Source organism: Thunnus thynnus, chromosome 1 (genome assembly GCF_963924715.1).
Source record: "Thunnus thynnus chromosome 1, fThuThy2.1, whole genome shotgun sequence".
Lineage (NCBI taxonomy): Eukaryota > Metazoa > Chordata > Actinopteri > Scombriformes > Scombridae > Thunnus > Thunnus thynnus.
This window is the reverse complement of record NC_089517.1, coordinates 29784581-29810271: the sequence shown is the minus strand read 5'-3', so window position 1 is coordinate 29810271 and position 25691 is coordinate 29784581. Positions and strand designations below refer to the sequence as shown.

Here is a 25691-nt window from a genome sequence, read left to right as displayed (position 1 = left end):
CATGTCCCAGAAAACGATTTATTGCTCTTTATAACAGTGTCCAAAAAAACTTCTGCTTCACTTAGTTTTTTTTTTTTTTTTGGTGCTTCACAAAATGCCCCCTAAAAAAAAATCCCATTTTGTTTTCTTTGTTCTTTGCCTTTTAACTTTTTGTTTAGTTTTAGAGATCTGTTGAATTATAGCCTAAAATAGGTTGGAGTGTCATTTGACTTATTGTATAATAAAAGCACTTTGTTAGCTCTTAATATTAGAAAAATTACAAACAACAAAATGAAAACAGAGGGAGAGACTGACAGGAAGTTTAGGATTAAAGCTAAATTACATGTTTGTTTGAAAGGTACCAGCTTGACTGAACTCGCTGAGCATTGCGACTCATTGCATCATTGCATGGTTTACATTATACTGGGTAAAATGGTAAAATATCACTTAGATGCACATTTCACATTTGATGCAAAAGTAAGTAACTCAAATTTATTATGTTTAATTTTAGAGCTGCAGTGATTAGTCAATTAATCAATAAGTTGCCAACTATTAAATTAATTGCCTATTTTGATAATTGATTAATCATTTTGAGTAACTTTTTAAGAAACAAAATGTCCAAATTCTCTGATTCCAGGATCTGGTTTCTGTAGTCCTCTATTACAGTTAACGGAATATCTTTGGGTTGTGGACAAGACATTTGAAGATGTCACCTTGAGCTCTAGGAAACAGTGATTGATATTTTTCACCATTTTCTGACATTTTATGGACCAAACAACCAATCAATTAATTGAGAAAATGATCAACAGATCAATAGATATTGAAAATAATCATTAGTTGCGTCCATATTTAATTTTGTGCTGTAAGTCATTGCTTTTTTAAAATTACAGCAACCATATTGGATCCATTTTGGTGTTTTGAATCCTTTACATCATCATCTTTTAGCCTCCAAAGAGGCCTCCACCAGTGGCCAGTGACACCCAGTTGAACCTGGATAAGGGGATTAGACCTCAGGCATTATGGAAATAGTAAAGATCAAAAAAAAAGACCAGCAATGGTCAGACTGTTCATGCAGGTAGACTGGTGGAACAAAGCCTTTTTAATTACCCTTTTAATTGCCCCTTTAACAGTATGAATTAGCATTTTAATGATGGGTATGTAATTAGGGTGGAAAAGGCTACGAGAGCTGCAGGCTGCTAATAATGCCTCTCAGCTCAGAGATCACAGCAACAGGAGACAAGAGCAGCTGCACCTGAGCGCCGACACACACTGCACTACTCAGCCAACAATGAACAGATGCTTCATATACACACACAGACACAACAGGACTTCCTGCACACACACACAGGTATCTCTATGGACGCATAAACATAAAGATTTAGGAGTCACTGGGGTGAACAATTGGTGGACATCCAGAAACAGAGAGAACACTACAGACATTTTCATATAAACACACACAAGCCAAATTTATCCAATAGGTTGGTTAAATCATTACACTGATCATTAAAACCATTAAACATTAAAGTGATTATATCATCAGTCACCACTGTGTACCGGAACACAGCCTGATGGTTTTCTTTGTTCAGATGGTGAAGACAGAAACAGTAACCATGTTAACAAATGTGCAAGCGCACATCTGCACATTGTACAGCTTCCGTGCACAGACACACACACTGTTCCAAGCATGCACCGTATCAGTGCAGCAGTCTCACAGAGCATAGCTTTGAGGACCTTGGCAATTACAACATTTACAACAGGCTCCCCTAACAGCTCGCATGTAGAGATTGAAGGATGGTAAAGGATGAGAGTAGTTTGGCTGAAGGCTTTCCAGCTAATTAAAAGACTAACGTAGCCTCCAAATGACCATTAGGATTCATTTGGCATGTACGCAAAAAAGGCAGAGATGTATATATCCCATCATGACATGGGAGCAAGATGAAAGCAGGCAACATCAAATAGGCTATTTCTATGTGCAAACCATTTGTTGTAACAGAAACCTTCACTTATGTTTACATGCCAAGCAAATCATTGAACTGTACATGCAACATCAAAGATGTTGTAGTAATAGTCTGCTCTAGAGGCATGTGCAGTTTTTTTTATCATATAAATATGAAACTTAAATAGGCCTAAAGGAGACACAATGCAGCCTGTAATTATGTGACATAATGACTCTATAGGAAAAACTACAGTGGCACATATGCCGTTATTATCCAGTAATGATATCTACAGTGTAATAATGAAAATCTGTAGTCATGTAGCTATTTAAAAGCTCATATATTAAGTATTCAAAGCATTCTTTTGTTTTGTGCATGATCAAATATAAATGTTCTCCCTCTCTTTGGCTGCAGTTTTGTGCTTTATGACAGTTGTTCAACAGCTTGTAGTATTTATGATTGGAGACTAATAGCATGCTACAACAATGAGATGTATTTTTACGAGCTGAAAAGAGATCAAACCTGACATGTAGCTTTTATTTTGTGAAACCTGTAATCAGTCTTTGCATTCAGTTTGAAACCTGCCCTTCTTCCGGCTAATCTTACTCTAATTGCAACTATCCTTTTTGCAGTCCACAAACTTGCTTCTGTTTTGCACCCACATGAAGATTATTTTGCCAGAGCTTAAAACAGAAATATCAAGGCAGGGCTAGAATGAACACAGGGCTGTCTTTGTGCAGTGTTGCTTCTGGGAGAGATAGAGTGGGTTTCTCAGTATGCTCTGGACAGCCGTCCTAATTATTTTTCCCAGAGATGAGGTCACATTCCTCATGGCCCAATCGTGGAGAGAGGATAGCTTGTTATTGACAATCTGCAGACAAACAAACATGCTGGCTAAAAGGCATCCATTCAGCATAAGTCCTTAGAGTCTGTGCCCTAGTCATAATAATCATATCCAAACAAACAAATGTAGAAAGAAAGGTAAACATTTTTTTTTTATTTTTTTTATTTTGACCATGAGAGTTTTATCTTTGAACAATAGAACAGATTTCTCTCTTTTCCCTCAAGGCATGCAGGACTATGGCATGATGACACAGCGGGCAATAACGCCATTAGCAGACTATTACTGTTATTTGATGCACGTTAAGCAACCTCTCTACAGATGGTTTAGTAATGTTCAGGGGTAATAGGCCTGTTGTCATGGTGAGCACTAAAGGCTCCAGCAAACTGTCGGGGAAAATTATTGTGATAATAAGCCTTTCTTATCCTAATGGATTTGTTTTTAGTGATGTTAAATGTTGAAGCAGCCAGAGGAAAAAAAAAAACATGTGACACCAAACAGGCATACATACATCTTTGCTTTGATAACTTTAATATGATTGTTTTTATATATTTCTCTCAAATTGACATTTGTCGCCTGAAATGAACTGCTGCTAACGGATTTTATTAGCAGTAGCGAACTGGCTAATTAGCTCTAATTCTATGGATTGGTCAAAAGAAGGTCTCCAGCTGACTTTTAATGTTTCAAGCTGACTCTTTTTAAAATTAGATCCCTGCAAAAGGTACTTGGATATGCTCTTAATTGCTACATTCAGTACATGATAATATGCTACAAGACCAATGCTGAAGCTACATGTCCTCGGAAAATAGTCCAAAATCCTCACCAGCTAATTCATGTAGGCCTAGAAGGCATGAAAATAAGGACATTACAGGACGTTATTCATCCTCACAAAACCCTGTTTTTATGCTCGCTAAAGAAAAACATACTATGTCATGGTTTATTGTTCATATTTTCAAACAGTATGCTTCAGTTTTACAAGAGAAAAGGATTTGACGACGAGGAGTAATAGATGAGTCTGGTAAATGAGATTGGCTGAAATGAAAACGTCCACAAACCAAATAAAGAGCAGAACAAAACTGCAATTTTTACTCAAAACATGCAAACTGCCTCAATGTGTGATGGAGTACAAATCATGACAGGCCTGCCGTGCCCACTTATAGTTGCTAAGCTATGATTGGACAGTGACAGAGGGGTTTAGCGAACAGTCAAAAAGGCAAAGATTTTATACTACATTACACACTTTGCACTTGGCTTTGTTGGTGCTTTGGTTTTGAACTAAGTGAGCTCTATTGTAGTTAAAGCTAAGACATGCCACAATCTGTGTCATGTATTCACAAAGGTAATCTAATGAACAACACAACAGCACATATAATACACAATAATACCCTTCTAATGTAGATAACAGAGTCACATCTGAACCCATACTGGCCATACAGTGGTCACCATCCCACGTTTGCTTTTTTTCTTATCAAATTTGATATTTTACACAGCCCACTCGTCCGCCTTCATAATAGGAAGAGCTGATTCTGCTGAAGGTCACCTCGACATCCGAGCTGAATGAATGACATTTAGAGTACAATTTCCTATTTTTCACCATTTTCTTTGAAAGGCGTTACTCTACATCAACTCACCATGCACACATCCACATGCATACACATCCGCACACAACCATACAGAAGGCTTTTGCCTGCCACTAAGCTTCTGTATTTTACTGCAGTGAATTATACAGTAATGACGGCGGGTCCCAGAGCCACTCTCCTCATACTTTGGAACACAAGATACAGAAACACTCACTGTGATCTGGACTGGCTCCTTAAACATTTACCATTTCAAAAGGGATAGAGTAACGCATTATTGAAATTAAAACAAATTGTTACAATTGAAAAAACTTCAGTCCTTAGTTATACACGTAGACTACAACATAATGAATGATTTCAGTCAATATAATTATTGACTGAAATTACATGGAGGCTTTCTGCTGTAAGTAATTTTCAAACATTTATTGCTGGCACTTTTGCTCTTGTTGTTAAGAGGATGATATTTTTTCTAACCCTGTTGCAAAAGGACATGTCTCTTTGTGCTCCCATCCAGGATAATCAAGTCATCCTTGTCCACATGCCTCCCTGTATCTCTCCTCCAGCGCCCTGACCTTTATCTCCAGCTAAATCTTATTTGCCTTCAGGACTTTATAGGGTTTTCCACTCATTCATAATCTATTTGCAGTGTCCTACAGACTTTTCATTGCTATGACATTTGACAAAAAACTTAATGGTAAGATATTTCAGGCCCTGTATTCATTTGCAGTTGACTTTGAGTGAATCTGCTTGGAAGCAGTGTGGAGATGGATTGTGAGCAGCTTTGCTCCAGGGACATTTTGCTCATAGTTCAAGGAGATTACCTTTTTGGATGTGTGCTCCATTAAGCAGCTCCTCAAGTCTTGAAAATACTCCAGTCCAAAAAAGACTTTGTGGAGTTGCTATTGTTTACTGTCCACTAAAAGGAGAATCTAATGGACTACATAAACTGATGATTCACCACTGGTGTTTCCTGTCTTTTCAAATGTCAGGTTTACTTTTTCGTTCCATCTTTCCCAGCAGAAAAGCAATGATGGAAAGGAACACAGAAACCAGAATTCAAATGTATACATAGTTATATAAAGCTAAATCTATACGTAGCCTGCTGTACATATGATGTCTTCTACTATCCACTGCTGTGGATAGTGTAGTGTGAGGTCTTGTATTGTGCCAGTATACCGGTCCCCCAAGGATTTCGCAAAGTATTTTTGTGATTATTGCGACCAAAAATGCTTGATTTTGCAGCAACTTTTCTCAAAAATTGCAATACAATTTGCAATGTCTTGTGTTCTTTTTGCAGTAAAATTGCAAGAATTGGAAAAAATTGTAAGCAAAGGAAAATAATGCAATTTTGTTTTTAAACTACTACCAAGGAAGAGTCATATGTAATCACTTCCTGCGCACCACAATGACATAAGTTATCACAATATGAGATGCAACAATTGGTCCAAATAACAAGCGGTCTGTTGATTTGGCCATTTCATGTGGAAAAGTGGAAAGTTCTTGCAAATATTGCAGAGATGTCTTGAATTTTCATTAAACAAACAAAAGTCTCAATCCAGGCTTCTGAATTCAAGACTTCTTTATTACATGTGCGTGGGAAGCAATACATTAATGCCAGCTTCCAAGAATAAAACTTTTGTGACCTTTTCGCAACTCCTGTGTGACATCAGTTTCGCTCCTTGCCAGTCTCACTTCCCCTTCTATAACAATCACTTCTTAGATTCAGGGTCATCATGTATATCATGTACCTCAAAATAACCTTTTTTCAATTCTCCTTTCATTACTGACGAGACTCTAATTTTGCTTACACAAGACACAGCAAGACATCTACTGAAGACAAAACAATGTGATTACAACATAAAAAGGTCATAGATCATAAAATTGGTGATTAAATGAGTTACTTCAGTTACATAGGTGTTTAACAAGCATGATGCATAGTCTAACAATTCTAATGTGCTGTATAGGTCAGTTGATTAGTAGATTTCCTCAACTGGTATACTGTATAAGCTGACACCTGTCTTTGTCTTGAAACTGTCTCCAAATCATTGTTCTGTATCATTATTGTAGTTGGTGGTTATGATAATTCTTATTTTTCAATTTTATGTATCTATACAGTAGATACACATTGATTAGATCTATAACTAATTAATTGTTTGTTGAGCCCCATCCTACTTAAGTTACTGTTGTTGCGTCTGTCAAGTTCTCACGCCGCACATATGCAGTTTACCGTGATAATGGTGGCAGATGGCATTTGAAATAACAAAGCAAGCTTCTTGATCATTTTAAGTACAATTAGTCAATTATGGATTCCATAGTTGTCGGCTGAAATGACGACTGTTGCCGGCAGATTTTATCAGTTTTAGCCAGCTAGCGCCAATGCCAAAGCAAAAAAAGTCTCCTGCTGACTTTTGTGTTTGTTTCTGGATAATTTGTTTTAAAATGAAAATCATATGCATGTTGTTTACTGTTTACGTACATGATATAATGCTAAAAGACCAAGGCTACATGTCCCAGGTAAAAAGTAGAAATAAAGGAGCAGCATTCTTCACATAGTAGTGTGGAGCTAATTATACTGAATCCTAGCTATATTATAGTATTAAGAATAAACATGTAATTAACATGTATTTGTTCTAACATAACCCTTGAATGGTTTGAAAGCTTACTATAAAACATTTTAACAATTAGTACGGTGATTAGCTTTATGCTTTAATGTTGAAGAATAACCAATATGTTTAACATAACATGGAAACAGAACAGATTTGCTATTGTTAACATTACTCTCATTCTAATATTCCAGCACGTTGGCTCCCAGACGGATGTTCCAGTCCTGAAAAGATATTTTTTCTAATGTAAGCTCTAACCCCACATAACAGTATAGTTAGCTAATAACATGTGGTGGCCTGTGCAAGTAACGCTAGTTACAACTGTAAGTAGTAATAGTAGCTGGACATGCTAATGTTTGCATCTTACATAAGAGCAGACGAACAAACTCCTTAATCCATACCTTACACTTTTACTCTTGTGTTTTTGGTTTTGGAAAGACAGTTACTGTAAATAAGACACCAGCCTCCAAACTCTTTAGATACTGAGTATTGCTCTTATTAGAGCCCAGTACAAACTATCTGCATGACAGGCCTGCCGTGCCTACTTATGGATGCTTTGCTATGATTGAATTATTGCTGTTTTGGGGCAAATTTAGCTAACGGTCAGTTGCTATTAGACTTTGCTGAACATTACTTCCTTTTTGTCTTTTGCCTGAAGAAGATGATTAATGCTGGAAAACAACTAAAGATGTATTTTGATTCCAGACATAAAGAAAACCACTAAACATTTCCTATAACTGCATCAAGTGACCAGCTTGCAGATATCCTCGAATCAAGAGAAGATGTCTTTGTACAAATTGGCCTGAAGTGTCAAAAAAAAACAAATTTCAAAGAGGTTAGTTCATTGAGAGAGCCTTTGTATTCAATCAAAAGTTTATGGTCCAGCACTCCAAAGGCTTTAGTGACACTTCAGGATCAGATGGTTGTGACAAAATTTGTCTCAATATCTGGTGATTTTTTTAAACCTCAAAATAAAGACAGCAGTGCTCCTCTAAACAATCAGAGATGTGTTCCTGCACAGCAATGTGAATAGGACGGTCTCTGTAGCCTGCAGTTGTGGTGGTGGTGTAGGGGGGGTAGGGTGGTTGGAATCAGTGACATTCTTCAAGGCCAGCGTAAGATTAAAGACCAAGGCTGTCGTGCCTCTGATCATATATTCACAAAAGATACCCTGTGAAGAACACATCTTTAAAGAGAGGCTGGCTGAAAATAAGACCACTACTTGTGAATATTTGTGGCAGCCCATTATACATATCATATAAATGGTCTATTACTGAGTAAGGAGATTACACCCCAGAGAGTTTTTTTTAGTTGCCCTTCTCATTTTCTGTTTGCCCTCTTTTTTGGCACAATCCTGTGAGCAGCTGCCTCCAGTGGCACGAGTTTGTCCTCTGTGATGTTTTATGTGTGGAAAAGTCATGGATCCTAGGTTTGGATTTAGCCGAGAGAGCTCTATCTCTCTTTTTGATCACACAGAATCACTCCAACGTTATAGCATTGTGGCATTGAGCTCAAAGAGCACTGATATAAAAAAAAAATAATAAAAACTAACAGCCTTGGGCATAATGTGCAACCAGGAGCATTTATGCAGAAATGAAAAATGTCAATAGTGCTTCCTTCCATAATATTGCCTATTTCGCTGGCACATAACACTGGCCTGTGACTCATGAACATAAATTCAGTGCACACAGTACAGTAAACCGAATAATGATTAATATAACTTTCATCTTGGGTTTGCTTCACTTGGTGTGGCCTTGGGTACTTTAATAGTCATGGCACAGTGGAAAAATTTAATAGCTTGCTATTCTGCATGTCCTTCAAATAAAGTGTTTCCATAATGAATTCTCATTGGTAGATAGATATTTATATATATATATATATATATATATATATATATATATATACATACATACATATACTGCACCATAAGCTATGCCCTTTTTGTATCTTTCACAAGAGAGCTCATCAAAAAAAAACTCTGCCAGATCACAGGATTACAGTCGCTGAAAATGGACAGCAAATGGCTAAGCTGCTGAGAAGTATTAATACAATAATCAAGTGTTTCAGGTTGCTCTTAATTCAATTGTCTCTCTTAACATTTCCCGGCTATGTCAATCAACGTGCCTGCCTTGTCTTTAAAGCAACAGAGGAGTTATCCATTCCGGCACCATTAAAACATCAATGTCTCATTTCTGCTAAATGGCAGAGGAAAGATAATTGGCATGTGTGCATGCATATTAATTAACTGATAATGAGACGATAAGGCCCTCTCTCTATCTGCAGGTGTGGAACCACTAATCAATTGGCAGTGAAATGGGGTAAAAATGCGCTTTTATCCCCCTACTGAAATTAAAAACCTATTTAGTACCACGTTTTCCAACAAAGTGCTTTTCATTTATCTTCTCCAGCACATTATTCAATCACACTTTCCATTTGTATAATGGTAATATTTTCATGTAATTTCCCACTGCCTCTGAGATGGGTATTTTTGATATGGCTTTGTGAAATGGCTATTCCATTCCAGCTCCATTCACTAGCTGGTAATAAACTTACAACCTATATTTCAGATTAAATGTCTTCAGCAAATGGAGCCAGCCTCAGATGTCCCCTAGCAAAGTGGAAAGACCACTTCTGCTCCCTGGTGGCGACAGGGTGAACTGCTTCAGTGTTTGTCTGTGCCCCCTGGTGGCAAAGACTGGAAAGGGCTGGAGCATTACTGTAACCCACGTCTTGGCAGCGTTTCACTATTTGCCGTGTAAAGCACTCACTGTCTCTGACTGTCCAAAAGAACAGCAGTAGCAGTCTTCTGATATGCAGAGCATGTTACTGTATCTAGCTGGAGAGCTGCAAGGTACCCACAGCTGAAACATAAGCTGACTATCTTAAAGGGTTCCTGCTTTAGCCTGCAGCACAATTGGAAGCATTTGAAAGAGTGTGTTGTAACTATCAGCCCTGACCAGAGGTGTGAGCGCTTCAGAGGAGGAAGAGAGGAGAATGAACATATAACAGCTGTGAAAGACAAACAAAGATGATGCAAAGTACGCCGCAGGAGGCTGTGCAGAGATCTAAATGAAGGCTAAAAAAGAATGTAAAGCCAACACAGGTACACAGTATTTGAGTGATAAATTACTATCACAAAATAGTTTTATTAATATAAGAGCTGTATTTCTGGAGAAGGATGTGTAGTGTGTGTAGTGTGTGTGTGAGTGGACACAGATGACACAGAGGTTGATGGACAGTAGTGCAGCATCGCCTCCTCCTGCTGACAGGCCCTCCTTCACCCTGGACAGGCCAATCTGTACACACACCGACACAGACACACAGAGCCCATCTCAGTCAGTGCTCAGCCCATTTGTCATGTCAAATAGCCTCAGAGAGACACGGCGGTCAAGTTATAGAGGTGATTGTATCAAAGTGACCCCAGTGCGATGGTCATAAATTGCTTGCTTTATGATGAGGTATCACAGCACAGTCAAAAGTTTGGACACGCTTTCTCAGTCAGGTAAATGGGGAAGGTGTGTCCAAACTTTTGACTGGTGCTGTATATCCTTGTTCTATTTATAACTGAGTGAGTGAAGGGACAGTCAACTGATGAGTAAAATAGGAAAAACATTTTTCATGCAGATGGTGAATAAAATTAGATATTTTATGAAACGTGAAATGATGAATAGTCTGTAGGTTATTTGACAAATGTCTTACTTTGAGTAGAGTTTAGGATGAGGTGTAAAGATGACACTCAGCTGGAACTGTCGGGTTTTTCATCTTTGTCTTTTTCTGTTGTTCCATTGGTTTCCTCCGTAGACGCCTCCTTGGTTGAAGCGGCTGTCTTCGGCCTTTCCTCTGGCTTTTCAGAAGGGTCCACCACCGTGGTGCCCCGGCTCGTGTTGCAGCCCATGATTTAGCAAAATCTAACAGTCTACCGTGCCCTGTTCAGCTGAAGGGAGTCCAGAGGTGTGTAGAGTGTTAATACACTTTTCATAACCTTAAAACCTCCAGGACTTGTTGTGGGATCAGGTGCCTTTGTTCTCTATGGCAACCTTGAAACTTCCTGTTGCATTGAGTTTGGCTACCTGGCTGTGTGTTTGTCTCCCTGGTTTTATTTTACGGGCCTTTGTCTGCTGCTGTGCTGCCTTTTTGTAATTACCTGCCAAGCAACATTGGTTGACAATTAACTCAGTAGTGTGCCAATACATGGTTACTGATAAACACCAAGGGGGATTGTGTGTGAATCACAGGGCAGCCATGGTTACCAATTTTTTCACAATGGTAAGTAATGTGTTGGGAGTTTCTGTTCACACAGTACAGCCAGAGGAATTTATTAATTTTATTTATCATCAGTCAGCTTGTGTCAGAGCAACTTCTTGTTTACGAGTCTAATAGTATCTTAAGGTACAAAATAAAAACTGTAGATAGTTTGATAGATACACAGCTTTGTGAATTCAATAGAATCCAAGCCACCTTTGCTGGTAATGTCTGATATTCTAAGAGAATACATAGCATGATATAATTTAATAATAGCATAACAAAGAGACACGAAGATGAGACATATTAACAAATGTATATTTATTGTTCACATGTATCTTAATATAACACTGATTGCTTATCAAAAACTGAAGAATACATGGAAAGCATTTTGGTTCATGAGATTCTTTTAAAAATAGAATAAAAACACAAATAACCTGTGCAATTTTTGATCGATACTTTATAAAATCATCCATGTTGCGTTTAGTTTCTCAAATCTGTCTATATCCTTCATGTGCCATGGAATAAAGTTCCATGCTGGTTTCACTTTTGCCCTTTTCCTTCATTCCTGCAAGAAAGTGAAAACACTAGTTTTGCTAGGTTTTCAACATAGCTCATCTAAAATCTTTAAATACATTTAGGAAAGCTTCAGTGCAGGATAAAACACGAGGAATGCATTAAAAACTGTTTTATAGTGGCTCTAAGTAAACACTTTGTATCTTCCCTCTTTAATTCACAACTTAGTTAATCAGAATCACGTTTCATGAAGGATCCTGGTGAAGCCATGGTGACATATGTCCCATGTAAGAGGCAGACTAGCTTGTCCCAGTTTAACTGCAGTTCAATTGGTACCATCCTTTCTTATTTTAACTTTTTTTTAATCCAAGGAATGTCAACCAAGCACTTTCCAGCCATGCCCTACTTCAAATGTAAACACCACCATACACTTCCACCAGGTAGCTGCCCAGGACGACCACAATCTTTTATTACTGGCTGCTGAGCTGGGGATGAAATGCCTTATATGTATATAACAACACCTGGACAGTTGGTGTCAAAGAAGTGATAAGCAAAAGAGCAAAAACATGTAATTTTAGCTCAGACTGAATACAGTGAATACCTTTAGCTGATAAAGAATTTGGCCCAAAGGAACACGTAACGGATAAATGATGATAACCATGAAGAAAGACAAGACTGTGTGCTTTTCCTCTAACAGCTGATATTAATGGAGCAGAGTGACACGTCATGCTTCTAGGGCAGGTTAGAGTTGGTATCTGGAGAGGGCTGGTTCCATCTGTGAGTGCGATCATCCACCACGTTCCTCAGTCGCCTCTGCAAGACTGACTGACCGTCCAAACAAAGCCTCTTGGCTGAAGGGCCATCTTCTCCCTCCTCCTCCTCCTCCTCCTCCCCTTCATCCAACGATATCTCACGGCATCGCCTGTTGGGTGACTTGCCCGTCTTGATCATGTTGTTGATCTCGCGCAGACGCTGTGGATGATATTTGTAACAATATTCCGTTCAATCGTGATGAAATCAATACTTAAGCTCTACTAAAAGTGTTCAATAAGTAGAAAATGTATATCCAATGTCTTCAATCTACCTCTGAGGGGCTGGAGTTGAAGTAGTAGCTGAGTCCGGGTGTACGAGGGGGAGAGGTTTCCGGGTTCAGCGGTGAAATGAAGATGGTGTGGCTGCTGGAGAGCCGACATCTGCGAGGAGATGAATACCACCGTCTGGGGTATGTGGACAAAGGAGGAGTGTCTCCCTGCACAAAAATTAAACAGCATGTTAGAAAAACCCGTCTTATTTATCTTATTACAACATTTCACATTTCCATGGAGGGGAGAATGGGGTAACATGAGCCACTTTTTACATTTGATGATTTTACTGCAAAATCTGGTCCATGTCTGAATGCTTGACCCCTACAGTGAGGGGATCTGGTGGCTCTGTTATGCTTTGAGGGGCATTTTGCTGGCATGGTTCAGGTCCACTTGTCCCAGTAGAGGGAAGGGTCACTGTGAATCAATACAAAGTTATTGTGAGTGATCACCTTTATCCTATGATCAAACATTTCTACATTGATGGGATTTGTTTCTTCCAGGATGACTGTAGTGGAAATTTAAGATGAATTCAGAGAGCAAGTTGTCTTTCAGAGTTTTATTGCAATATCCAGAATACATATTTGCAAGTCCAGATCTCCCAGTTTGCTAGGCTGAAGAGATATTGAATGAAGTTCAGTGTTGGTACTTGCATATACAGCCACATGCATCACAATCATCCCATATTCTTTCGGTCTTTCGGTCTCTGCTGAGAATTAAGAGTTGAAGGCCAAATCCTTATCTGCCTTTCCTTCCTGGACATTCCCTCTAAAGTTACCATGACCGAGTCCCACACCTCACCTTTGATAGTATCTGTTAAAAACATTTTCATACGGGAAGCAGAGATCATAAAGTCTTACAATGAGCTTTTGATTATAAGGCAGTGTAACATAATCTTAAGACAATAACATAAGTATATATCTTTCCATTTCAATGACAATGCCCCCATTCACAGGGCACGAGGGGTCAATGAATGGTTTGATGAGTATGAAAATGATGTGAATCATATGCTAAGGCCTTCACAGTCACCAGATCTCAACCTATTTGAACACCTATGGGAGATTTTGAACCAATGTGTTTGACAGTGTTCTGCACCACCATCATCAAAACACCAAATGAGGGAATATCTTTTGGATGAATGGTGTTCATACCTCCAGAAGAGTTCAGAGACTTGTAGAATCAATGCCAAAGTGTATTGATGCTGTTCCGGTGGACCAACACCTTACTAAGACACTTTATGTTGGCTATTCCTTTAATTTGTCACCCATCTGTATGTACTGCATGTTTGTGTGTGGCTTAAACTTAACATCAGTCAACAATTAGGTATTTATTCATCAGCATTGTAGCACTTGTAACAGTGATCAAACATTAACATGAACAGGGTCTCTAGTCTCTAGAATATCAGAAAATAATTTTGGGGGGTAAATTGAGCCATTGACTCAACTTGTCCCAATGTCACTGGCACGTTTTACCCCACAACCTCCATTTTGACAAAACTGTTTCATACAGTGGCTCAGATCCACAGTTATGCTAAGTTTATGACCTTGTTTTGTAGCTTACACTGACTTAAATTAACATGTAATAATGTCCAAAACTTATCTTTTTTAATTAATATACAAGACTGATAACTTAATAACATGATGAATTCACTTGGCATGACAAAAGTCATTTGTTTTGCTCTGTTTTGCTGACCACTCTCTCCATGTGCTTGAGTCCAAGATGGATTGAGTAATGTGAACTGTGCTTTCTTAATTTGTGATCACATGATTCCTTTAGCTTATGGTTACCTAGATAAAGGGGGTGGCTCATTTTACCCACTGGCTCTATTTACTCTGTTCTCCTCTATTGGCTTTTTGGGCTTCTGGTCTTGTTGTTTCAAATTCTAAATCCAGACACTTAAAATGACTCACTTACCCCAGAGTTCAGAGCAAACTGCTGCACAAAGTGCTTCATCTCTGTTGTGTAGACCTGGTTGTAAAAATAAATAAGATTGCCCCTCTCCTCCTGACAAGGTCCTGGATAATGTGTGGATGGTGTGTTGGGGGTGGGGATACTGTCTCTGTGGTCTCCATTATCTGTAATCAACAATATAATAAATGATCACACCTCATGGTGGAATTAGTGTTTCCTCTTACATTACTGATATGATGAAGATCATAAATTGTAAATTACTGTGGTTGCTCCATGTGTGATAATTCATCAAACAATGAGGCATTGCTTTTATGTAGCTGTGCCTTGGATATGCTGTATAAACAGGGGACATGGTGGACGAGCAGAATGGCAGCCAGAGGAAAAAAAGTAATGTGTTACTGATGTTCATGATTAATTATGAGTTTAATTAATCAACTCATCTTCCTGTTGCTGTTTACAGAGGAAGTGTTTGTGTCATGCCAACAGCGGGGGCAGAGCATGTGTAATCTTTTATTAAATTGCTTTGGCAACTTTGTGTAAAAAAAAAAAAATCAATTAAAAAATGTGACTAAAAGGCTAAATAAAAAGGCTCAATTACATTTATACAGATGAGTATGGAGGACGTAAAATTAATATACATCCATATACAGCATCATATACTGTATATGTTGTGATGTATTTGTAAAGCTTTTTAAATCAGATCACATTGTACCATACTGTGTCATCAGGTAATCAGAGGAAGTCCTAATTCCACCCATTCACATCATCTCAAAACACAGATGAGCGAGTGTGTTTCCTTCTTACTGTTATTGTTTCCAATGGGACAATTTTCCGTCTCTCCTCGTGAAAGTAGCACATTTTTGCAGACCTGAGGACAGAAAAAGTCTGTGTTCATAACTATTTTTAAAAACTAAGGCCATGATAAACCTCTTAAAACAAACAAACAAACAAAACACACACACACTTCCAATATGTTAATTGCAATTCATCTGTCCCTGTGACCATAATAAGATTCCATAATAAGATAAATAAGAGGCATTTAAAGTCACACATCATATATTTGAATTATCCCATTTTTAAGCAAATCGGCTTCCTGATATGGGAGAATACTTACTCCAGGTCTGTGTATCAATCACTCAGCAGCTCTTTCCTGATGTTTTGTTCATTCACAGTAGCTGAGATGTAGTTACATACTAAAGAAATTGCAACAATAATCTAAAAAAAACTTACACTTTTGCTGGCATATGGCTGAGACTTGTAGCAATTCATTATGTGCTTGAAGGGTATCTCAACCATGGTAATCTGTGAAAATAATGCAAATTACATACGATGGATCAGTTTAATTTGTTAGCAGGTTGTCTGTTCTTATCACTCAAAGTGGTGAATGTGGATACATACAGTAAACATGAATTCTTATTCTTATGAGATATTGTAAAAACAACATGGCATCATCCATAAAAACAACAAAAATACAGTAAACATGTGACACTGTTTCTCTGTCTATAGGGAAGGGACTGACTCAACACATGGTCATAATAGACACTGAGACTTCTCTCAAACATATCAAAGCCCACCTTAGCCATGATGTAGATAGCACACATCAGCAGTTGGTCCAGGTGTCGATCGACCATGAGGTCAGTGCGGTGCACCAGGGAGTTCTCAAAGCACGTCCAGATCTTAAACCGCAGCTCCTCGGAAATTTCCAGTGTGGCGCACAGCTCCCTCAGACGCTTGGCCGTCAAGCTGTAAACCTGAAGCGAAGAGAAAACATGAGCACACTAAACATATTCTCTCCAAAAACTCCCCACAACTACCCCAGAGAAATGATTCCCCATAGTTGTCTCATGTGAAATAATGTATGTGCATCTAAAATGATTTGATATTCCATATGACCAAGAGAAGAAGTGGGGGAAGAAAAATCAGTCGAAGAACTAATGAGTGTATAAATAACAGAGCTATCATACATACATGTGTAGTGCTGAATGTTTTAGTCATTTTGGCCAGGATCACTTATGTCAAATCAAAAAATTAATTGTTGCATAATTAAAAACAACATTCATAAACCGCTCTTCAGTGTGTGTGTGGAGTCGGTGCGGTAGATCAGCTGACCTTGCGAACAAACAGACAGAGGGAGCTGCTTCTCTGAGGCCTGTTTACATCTGATGAGTCAGTTAGATCCACTGAGAAACACAGGATTGATCAGTCAGGATGTAATAAGTACAGTATACTCTAGTCAGTGTGCAATAGAGGAGTGTCATATATTGAGGAATGTATTAACATAAAATTAAATGCAAAAGAATGTAATCAACAATAAACTTCCATATATTACAGCTATTATAAAAAAAACCCAAAACTTCTTTTCTCAAGTGGTTTTTGCATAGACTCATTACTGTCACCCTACTGTATTAATTGCAAGGCTTTGGGTCAGTTAATATCTTATCTTCCCTTTTCAAATGAATAATTATAGGTAGATAAAAAACATTGATTGGAATATGTGATATAAACATAAGTTGGTAAGATTTTAATTATACAAAGGTGAAAAACTAAACAAACAACTAAAATCTCTAGTGATTAAAGTAACAACATTTCTTGATGAGTACTGTTAAGGAGATCGTGTAGATACTGTTGGGTGAAATATACTCTGTTTATACCTCGTGGTGGGTGCAAGTCTGTCTTCTTTGGATCTTCAAGCTGTTCAGGAGACATCACCTGCACATGACACAAATCCCTCATTAAAGCTCAGTCTGTGTGAAGAAATATTCACAGCACTTTGACATTTTTATTAAAGATCCACCACTCGCTCAAAAAAAAAAACATTTTAGTTGTACTTCTAATTCAACATCTCACGGAAATGTCATCAGGTGAACTTAAGTGTGTAATGTCAGATAACTCCTGTTGCCAGGTAAAGAGGTTTTTTTTGTGTGTGTGTTTTATTGGCAACCTGTTGGCAGGTAGGCAGAAGGCCCCCGTTGGCTCTGATTTCATGCCACAACAGGGAGTCCTTAGTCCAGGCCAGACTCTCCAGAATGTTCTCTTCCACTTCTTGGAGGTGCCTGATCCCATTGTGAGGCAGCCCCACTTCAGCCCGCAACACCGGCTCAATCACCTGTCAGACCGCAGGAAAACAAAAAGTTAGAAGTGGTTCAAATCTCAGAGCAGATGGGAAACTATCTGGGAATATGTGGGAAAAATTGAGTGACCGCCACTCGGTAACTAGTGTTGATGTTTTCATAAGACAAGAATGTAACTCCCATTTTCTGCCATCAAGCTTGTCCCAAAATAGTTCTTGTGAGTGTGTGTTTTAACCCTTTCTGTCCCCTGTGCCCTCCATAAAGTCCAAAACGTTTAGAGCTGCTGATTTGTTTTTCACCCCGAGAGTGCATGTGATACTGAAACAGCTGTTCAAAACTCATAGAGTGGTATAGATTTGATACTTAGACAGTCAAGGTTAAATGAATAACAGATATTTAATTATTTAATTATTTCATTAAATGTCACAGAGACAGCTACGCATATAGTACTGTCCACATGTACACAGACAACTTTGCCAAAACACACCTTCCAGAAGTGATATGTTGCTAGTTTGAAGATCTGAAGGAGCAGAGGGAAGTCACATGGTAGAGAACTTGAGGTTATGGTGATCTCCAGACAGCAGACCACTAGGCAGCACTGGAAAAGATCATTCTCCAGGTTGCTCTGCATCAAACACATCACAAACACAAGTGCTTTATTATTACAAAAAAAAGTAACACATTCTGTATCACTCAGAGACCTACTGCCTTACAGTCATACAGTGTCCTACTGGGGCTCAAAAGGTTTTTATTAAGCTGTACAGCAGTTCCATTTGTGGCCACATGAGGGCAGTTTACTCACTAAGATATCTCTGACACCTGGTCTTTTCATCTCCTGATTGACGAGGACCTCCAGTATCCTGTAATACCAGATCCCAGCCTCACAGCAGCACTTTGCTGCCAACTCTGTGAGCAATAACACATAAGTTATAAGCGATACATATCAACAACATGGGCTTCACTCCAGAATGTCATACTTGTCGTTAAAAAACAATCATGTGGGGATTTAAATTACTGTGGAGGACTAGACAGTATTCCCCTGCCTTGCTGAAACACACAGTACTGTTTTTAGTCATGTTGTATCTGTAATGACTCATCAGTCTAATGACTAATGAGTGACTAATAAATTACTGCCAATCATAAAAATCTGGGTCATACACTGGTTAATATTGAACATACTGTAAAGTATATTGGAGTAAAACCTTTCATGCATTTCTCACTAACATGCAAGTAACTCATGCACTCAACATGTGAAATCATTGAACATGTTAGCATACCGTTGGTCTTCTCATGTCCTGCATCGCCCTTGTGGTGTCGAAGGAATGTGTGCAACATACGACTCAGTCTTGTTTTAATGGCCTCTGTTGGATCTCTGCTGCACTGCCTGAATTATAGGAATCAAAGCAGGAATGTGACCAGGTAAACAAAAAAAAACAAAATAGGAAAAAAGCAAGGAAATGGTAATCTTTCATATCTATGAATTGGAGTGCTTGGTTGGAAAACATCTGAGAAGTGCATTAAAAAAACCACACAAACTCTCAGTGCAACAGTCAAAAGAATTAATGAGAGTGAACACAAACCTCCTAAACTGACCATAATGTTTACAGGCAGTAAAACAGACCTTTTGTCTTGATGCAAACCACACCCTCTGTGTCTTTTTACCAATACACCAATGATGCAGTAACTAGCCCATTGTTATGTTTACGGAATGTTGTAAAGACCGAAAATCACAAACACACACACACACACACACACACACACACACACACACACACACACACACATACACAAAATGGCCACGGCATGAGCAACACCGTGTGACTGTAGCTCTCACTTGAACACAGCGATCAGGCTGTCACTGGGGCCAAACATTGGCTTTCCCATGTTGCCCTGAGGCTTGGTTGCCATGGTGACCTCCGCACTCACACAGGATGAGAGTCAGAGCAGGAACGTGCACCTAAACAAGGAAAAGAACATGAAAAACACTGTGAAGAAAATGAGTGCACATGAAAGCCTTGCAGCCCAGTAAAATCAACAGCTTAGAAAATAAAACAATGAATGCTAAAATGTCTCATATTTTAAGAACAGCTTTATTTTCTTAAACCATTTATGTATCTTTATACTTTCATTAGTCTGGTACTATTATAAGAAACTAGTCATAATGAAAACAGTCATGTACTGCACTTAATAAAGAAACTTCGTCTGCACGGTGTCAACGGTTCATTCTGATCAGTCACAAGTGTTCACATCTCTAAGAGGAGATCTTGCCAGACATGACAGGTTACTGCAATGTACGATTGACAAGTTTGTTTATTTAGCCAGTTAGAGAATGTTGAGCCGTTGACCAAGCTCTCATGTTCAACAAGAGTAATCCTTTGTTCCTCAGGATGCCAGAGAAGAGTCACGTCTACAAGCAGCGATTAGAATTAATGAACAAATACTAAGCTTCTTGTGACACATTGCACATTCAGCCAGGACTCAACACACAACCACAGGCCTCAGGTTTAAACTGACAGTCAGGACTTGCTGTTAATGCTGATGCAATTTTTTTTTTTTTCTGAGAGTTTTCTCCATGAAAAGGGTTCTAAGGTTTCTGATTTGTGTCATTATGATCCGGTATGACGTCAGTCTTGCGGCGCTCCTGGTCACTCGTCCCTCCACCTACGTGTAGCGTAGTTATAAACAACATATTTTTCATCTTTGTCAGTTTTATTTTAGGCTGTATGATGTGAAAAGAAATGGTCGCAGGTGATGTGGCCTTTTTTGTCCAAAAGTTTGAGTAACTATGGAACCAGAGGAAGTGTGTGTGTGTGTGTGTGTGTGTGGTTCCTCCTCTGTCCCGCCTGAATGGAGACTCTGTTCTTCTAATGATTCCCACATGTGCTGTTTATCATTCTGGGTCCTCACATTCTACAGTCCTCACAGAGTCAGACAGACCTCAGTCTCCGGTGTCTGCAGACGACATGTGGTGGTGTGTGTGTGTGTGTGTGTGTGTGTGTGGGTGTGTGTGTGGGTGGGTGGGTGTGAGAACTGTGATTTTGTTTCTTCATTTGAGAAATATGCCCATTTTTATTTATTCATTTTATTGTATATTATTATATTATGTATTATTATATTTATATATATTTACAATTAATCGATTAGTTACCAACTATTAGGGTAAACATCCCTGTTAAGCCCATCTAATCTACTTTTCAGATATTTTTAATATATAATGCCCCAATTTAAGTGAGAATATTTTTGTTAAAATGAAAGTTTAATCTCTCATTTGAAGTGTCAATAATTCATTTATACCGATTTCTACAGTTTTTATTGTCTAAGTTGTCAAAATATGTCAAAAGTCTGGCACAGGCTTAAGGTGTACCTAATGTACCCTTTAAGCCCATGAGTGTTCCAAATAAACCTACTTTATGATTTGTTGATAAATAAATATATATATTAAAAAATATTACAACAATACAAACTTGTTCTATTCAAATCTGTAATCTCTCAATAACTATTTTTATTTTGTCTCCACGTCAGTCCTGTGGCCTGTAAAAGGAATTTGAAATAGCTAGGCGTGACCAGACATTTTGCTGTGTTGTCAAGACACAAAAAGCTAAACTTACAACATGTCTTCTTCGGAATGTAGCCGAAAAAACTATTTACAAACAAAATCAAAACTACAGTGGAAATTACTCTTCAATACTTCATCTTTCAATATGTGTTGTCATTGTGTCTGTATCTCTATGCTGCAGTGTGCTGCTGGCATTTCAAATTGGCCAAAAGTTCTGGTCCAGCCAGCTGGTTGAAAGTGCAAAGATGTTTTTATGAAGAATTCTGAAGACCGACTGACATTTCAGGTTCAATACTAATGTTCTAAGGTTAGTAAATAAGTCAATTTCAGGATTTACATTTAAACAATAAATTTAACTGATTTTCAAATGTTAATCACATTTAGGATAATAGTTTGAAAACACTAAAAACACATTTTAAAACCATTCAGTTCATTGTAGATATACATTAAAACATACAATTCATTGTGAGGAGACATCAGTCAGAATATCTTGAAGCTCATTAAATCATCTCAAACTAAAACTCATCTGAAAAGCTTTAAAAAAGATTTTAAAAAATATTGCTTATGTTAGTACAGAATATAGGCCTGTCCAAAATGAACTGACCTATGTAATATCACTGATATTTAAATATGGATATTAATTATCTGATTTATTGAGCTGATTAATGAGGTGAGGTTAAAATTAGGGAGGAAAATGATTCAAAAGTCAAAAGGGACAAATTCCCCATTGAAATACAGTCAAGTGGGCTTAATGGGAGCAGGTGGGCTTAAAGGGAACATCAGTGAATTTATGTATTGTAATATTTTATTCTACATACATTATATTAAAAAAACAACTATATGAAATAAATGGTGTGCTAACATAATATGAAAAGTATTAATTGATCATACAGATAAATAATTATCTGTGCTCATTTATATCCACCCGAACAGTGTGATTTTTTTGGTAGCATCCCCTTTAAGCCCACCAGCTAAAAATGTTAATTAAAAAATAAATAAAGATAAACATACACATTTACTATATTTAACAGTATAATAATATAAACTGCATACAAAAATGTAAACTATACATGTTTATCATGCTTTGTGTCATTGCAATGAACCATACTATGCAGCTACTGATGCAGCATGTGGTCTGTTTGCTGATGTGCTAAAACTCATATGTTGATTCCAAAAGAAACAATAAAACAGTAGTAGAAATATGCAAAAAATTTTCTGAGGGACTGAAATCACCAAAGTCTTTTTGCAACTTCTTCCGGGATCAGCAGGCACATGTCACACATGGCCTTCCATAATTCAATATTGACAAATCTGATTGACCTACAATAAAAAGTGTCATGTTTGTAACAACTAGCTTCATTGGAAGAAACATCAAACAGCAAAAAATGATACTGTGTTTTTTTTTTGTTGTTGTTGTTTTTTTATTTTTTATTTTATGGATATGACTTATATGGTACGTGGGCTTAATAGGGATGTTTACCCTGATTTAATCACCAACTATTTTAATAATAATGGATGAATCATTTTGAGTAATCTTTTAAGAAAAAAATGTGTGTGTGTGTGTGTGTGTGTGTCTGTGTGTGTGTGTGTGTAATTATGTAAGTCTCTATGAGGCAGGACACTTAAATCAATCAATCAAATCAAACATTATTGCATTAGAAGGACATGATGTCGTGGCAACGGAAGTTAGACATTTTTTATGGAAATTTCCCTGATACTTCTACTTAGTATCATCATCATTCATCATCATCCTGTACTGTAATTTCATCAGATTTTGTAAAAAAAAAAAAAAAAAAAAAAAAAAAATCCAAATGAAATAACCTTCCTGCCAGTTATTGTGTTTCATAAAGGGACACTTTACAGTTAGTCTGTCTGCCGATGACTGCAGATAGCTGTCTACACTCTGCTTCCTCAAACATGTCACAGTCCATCTTTATTTTGATTATATTGTAGTTGCAGTTCATTTTTTATAGTTCATTTAAGTGGGGGAGAAAGGGAAGAACACAGAGAAAAAATTATGATGTCTTCACATTACATTTTATTTTATCATTTTAGGGGTCAAATTATTAATTTTTTGTCAGTATTGCCTGGTTCTTTTTTTTTTTTTTTTTTACAATTTATTCATTATAATATAGACAGAAAAAATATAATTTAGAACAAATCAGATACAGAAAAAAAATTGGACAGATAAGGAAGAGGAGGTCTACAGTATAAAAAAAAGTGATCAATTAGTGAAGGGTACATGTCTCAAGAAAAAAGTTATTCATATCATATCATATGGTGAATCTATATGCTGTCTAGCTGAATTAGACATAAGTATTTACCTTTTATCACTCTGTATTTAATGGCATCAAAAGTCTCTATAACAGACTTATTTTCTAAAAGAATAAAAATACAGGAAACACAAAAAAGTAATAACTGCGAGTTGAGTAGACTACAATTACACATTCATAAATAAAATTACTTCAAAATTTGAGCTAATAAACTATTTTAACCTGATCCAAAGGAACGGGATGATTGCTAGAGCTAAATAGGTGGTCAGTCAGATTTTCCAAACTCAAAATAGTCAAAAATTCCAGTAGCCAGTTTTCTATTGCAAAGCAGTTTGGCCTATGCACTTTCCAGTTTGTTAAAATCAAGAATTTTCTAAATTGTTGGTTTTATGCCTGTTTTTTATGCGAGACCTTCAACAATAACAATCAGAATCGGGCACCGAGAGGAGAATTACAGGGAAAATCACTGAAATCATGAGAGTGAAAGGCAGATTTAAACACCAAGTCGTCTGACTCATCTCTACAGCTGCAGGTTGGAGACCAGATGTTGCCAGACAACACCTACAACCAACGCAGATAAATGGGAACTTGGAACCACTCACACATATGAATCATAGCCTGTCGTGTTCAGTTTGAGCCTCTGGCTCAACCATGCACTATTGATTAAAATACACCCTTAATTGTCAAGAAATCTTCTGCTACTGCTACTGTCTCCAGTCTGTTTGTCCTGCTTTGACACCAGAGTTTCAGAGTCTCAGAAAATAAAGAGCACAAGAAAGTCAGTGAGCAGCACAAACACCGGAAAATAACTTATACTTAACTCAGAGGGGACTCATTCAAATCTGTTGTCATGCATCATTATCTGTCCTATTCTGTATTTTATCTTTAATGCAGTGTATCAAACAACTTTCACTTTTAAAGAAGTAGTACTTGTCGCAGGGCTGCTGTGTTGCTTCCGACTGCAATGTAGATCAGAGTTATTTTTATTTTTTGGTAACTCAGTAGGAAGTCACAAATCAATTTACACTTAAAGTTCTGCATAATCTGTTGCCAATTTCTTTGGCTCACACCCATTTCCTGTTTTCCCCACACTGGTCTTCAAAAACATCAAACTAGGCCTTGCTTTCACTTTCAGACATGTGCTTCGACATTTAAACATTTAAATGGTGCTCAAGTTAAGTGCAGATTCATTTTGTGTTTGATTATCAGTATGACGTTATCTTTCAGTGCAGACAGCCCTGGCTGCAATAGAGCTCTTTAAAATAGTCACTTATTAACTGTTTGAGGGTCGGTCTGTCTTGTAGAATGCGGTCATCACTCGTACACAAGTGGATGATGAGAGATGATACATTTTGTGTGAAACTAAACTTTCATTAGTCAGCAGACTTTTAGCTTTACTGAACACAAGAAACTTATTTACAAGTTCAGAGTTCGGTAGAAATCACTTACCGGTGTTGCTGACTCTTGTGAGATGTTTTGGTGAATTTTCATCAGCTAGATCGAGGGTTTCCTGATCTAATAATAATGCTTTATTATGTCCGGCTGGTGAGAGTGGGGCAGGGCAGTCAACCTGCTGCTGTGCAGGCTGAGGAAGTTCAGCCCACTGGCCTCTCACTGCAGACAAGCCCCAACTTGTTACTGTATCTAGTAGCAGTAAGAAGCAGTGAGGAGCAGTGGAGGTGACTGAACACAGGCCACTGAGCACCACCAAGAGGAGGAAAGGAGGACTTACAAACATGTGCTTGCTAACCAGTGAAGTGTTGCTAAGATAATGTGGACATGTCAAGGACATTTTTCCAATTACAGCCATACATTCTAAAAGAAGCTACCTGGGCAAAGAAAGTTGGAGACATTAACTAAAGAACTCTGTAGAGCATATTTTTGCTACCTGCACTCTGAGTATTGATTGGTGTTATTCATTAAAAACAAACAAACAAAAAAAACCCCTTCACATTAAAAAACAAGAGGGAAGAGAGAATCAACTTCACCTGCCACAGTTAAGGGTTCAATTCTCTTGATTCAAGGAAGTTGAAGGTCTATTTCCTGGAACTGATAGAATGAAACTCATACTGTAGAGAACCTAAGAAACAAGAAGTTAACTTTTCT

The 25691-nt window shown here is 37.8% G+C and overlaps 1 protein-coding gene and 1 long non-coding RNA gene across 2 annotated transcripts; both read right to left on the bottom strand.

Annotated features, from left to right (window-relative positions):
• Positions 1-10040: 10040 nt before the first annotated feature.
• Positions 10041-11106, bottom strand: LOC137189530 (uncharacterized). The gene is made up of 2 exons (XR_010929655.1): positions 10634-11106; positions 10041-10230 (listed from the first exon to the last, which is right to left on the bottom strand). It is a non-coding gene; the product is annotated as an uncharacterized lncRNA (long non-coding RNA).
• Positions 11107-11480: 374 nt separating this feature from the next.
• On the bottom strand, positions 11481-25255 carry LOC137186221 (retinoblastoma-like protein 2). The gene is made up of 14 exons (XM_067594967.1): positions 25035-25255; positions 19591-19713; positions 19034-19140; positions 18559-18662; positions 18244-18381; positions 17627-17791; positions 17337-17394; positions 16795-16865; positions 16260-16436; positions 15916-15987; positions 15490-15553; positions 14689-14849; positions 12777-12941; positions 11481-12664 (listed from the first exon to the last, which is right to left on the bottom strand). The coding sequence occupies exons 2-14, from the start codon at positions 19662-19664 to the stop codon at positions 12425-12427; spliced, it is 1596 nt and encodes a 531-aa protein (XP_067451068.1). The 5' UTR covers positions 19665-19713; positions 25035-25255; the 3' UTR covers positions 11481-12424.
• Between the last annotated feature and the right edge of the window lie 436 nt (positions 25256-25691).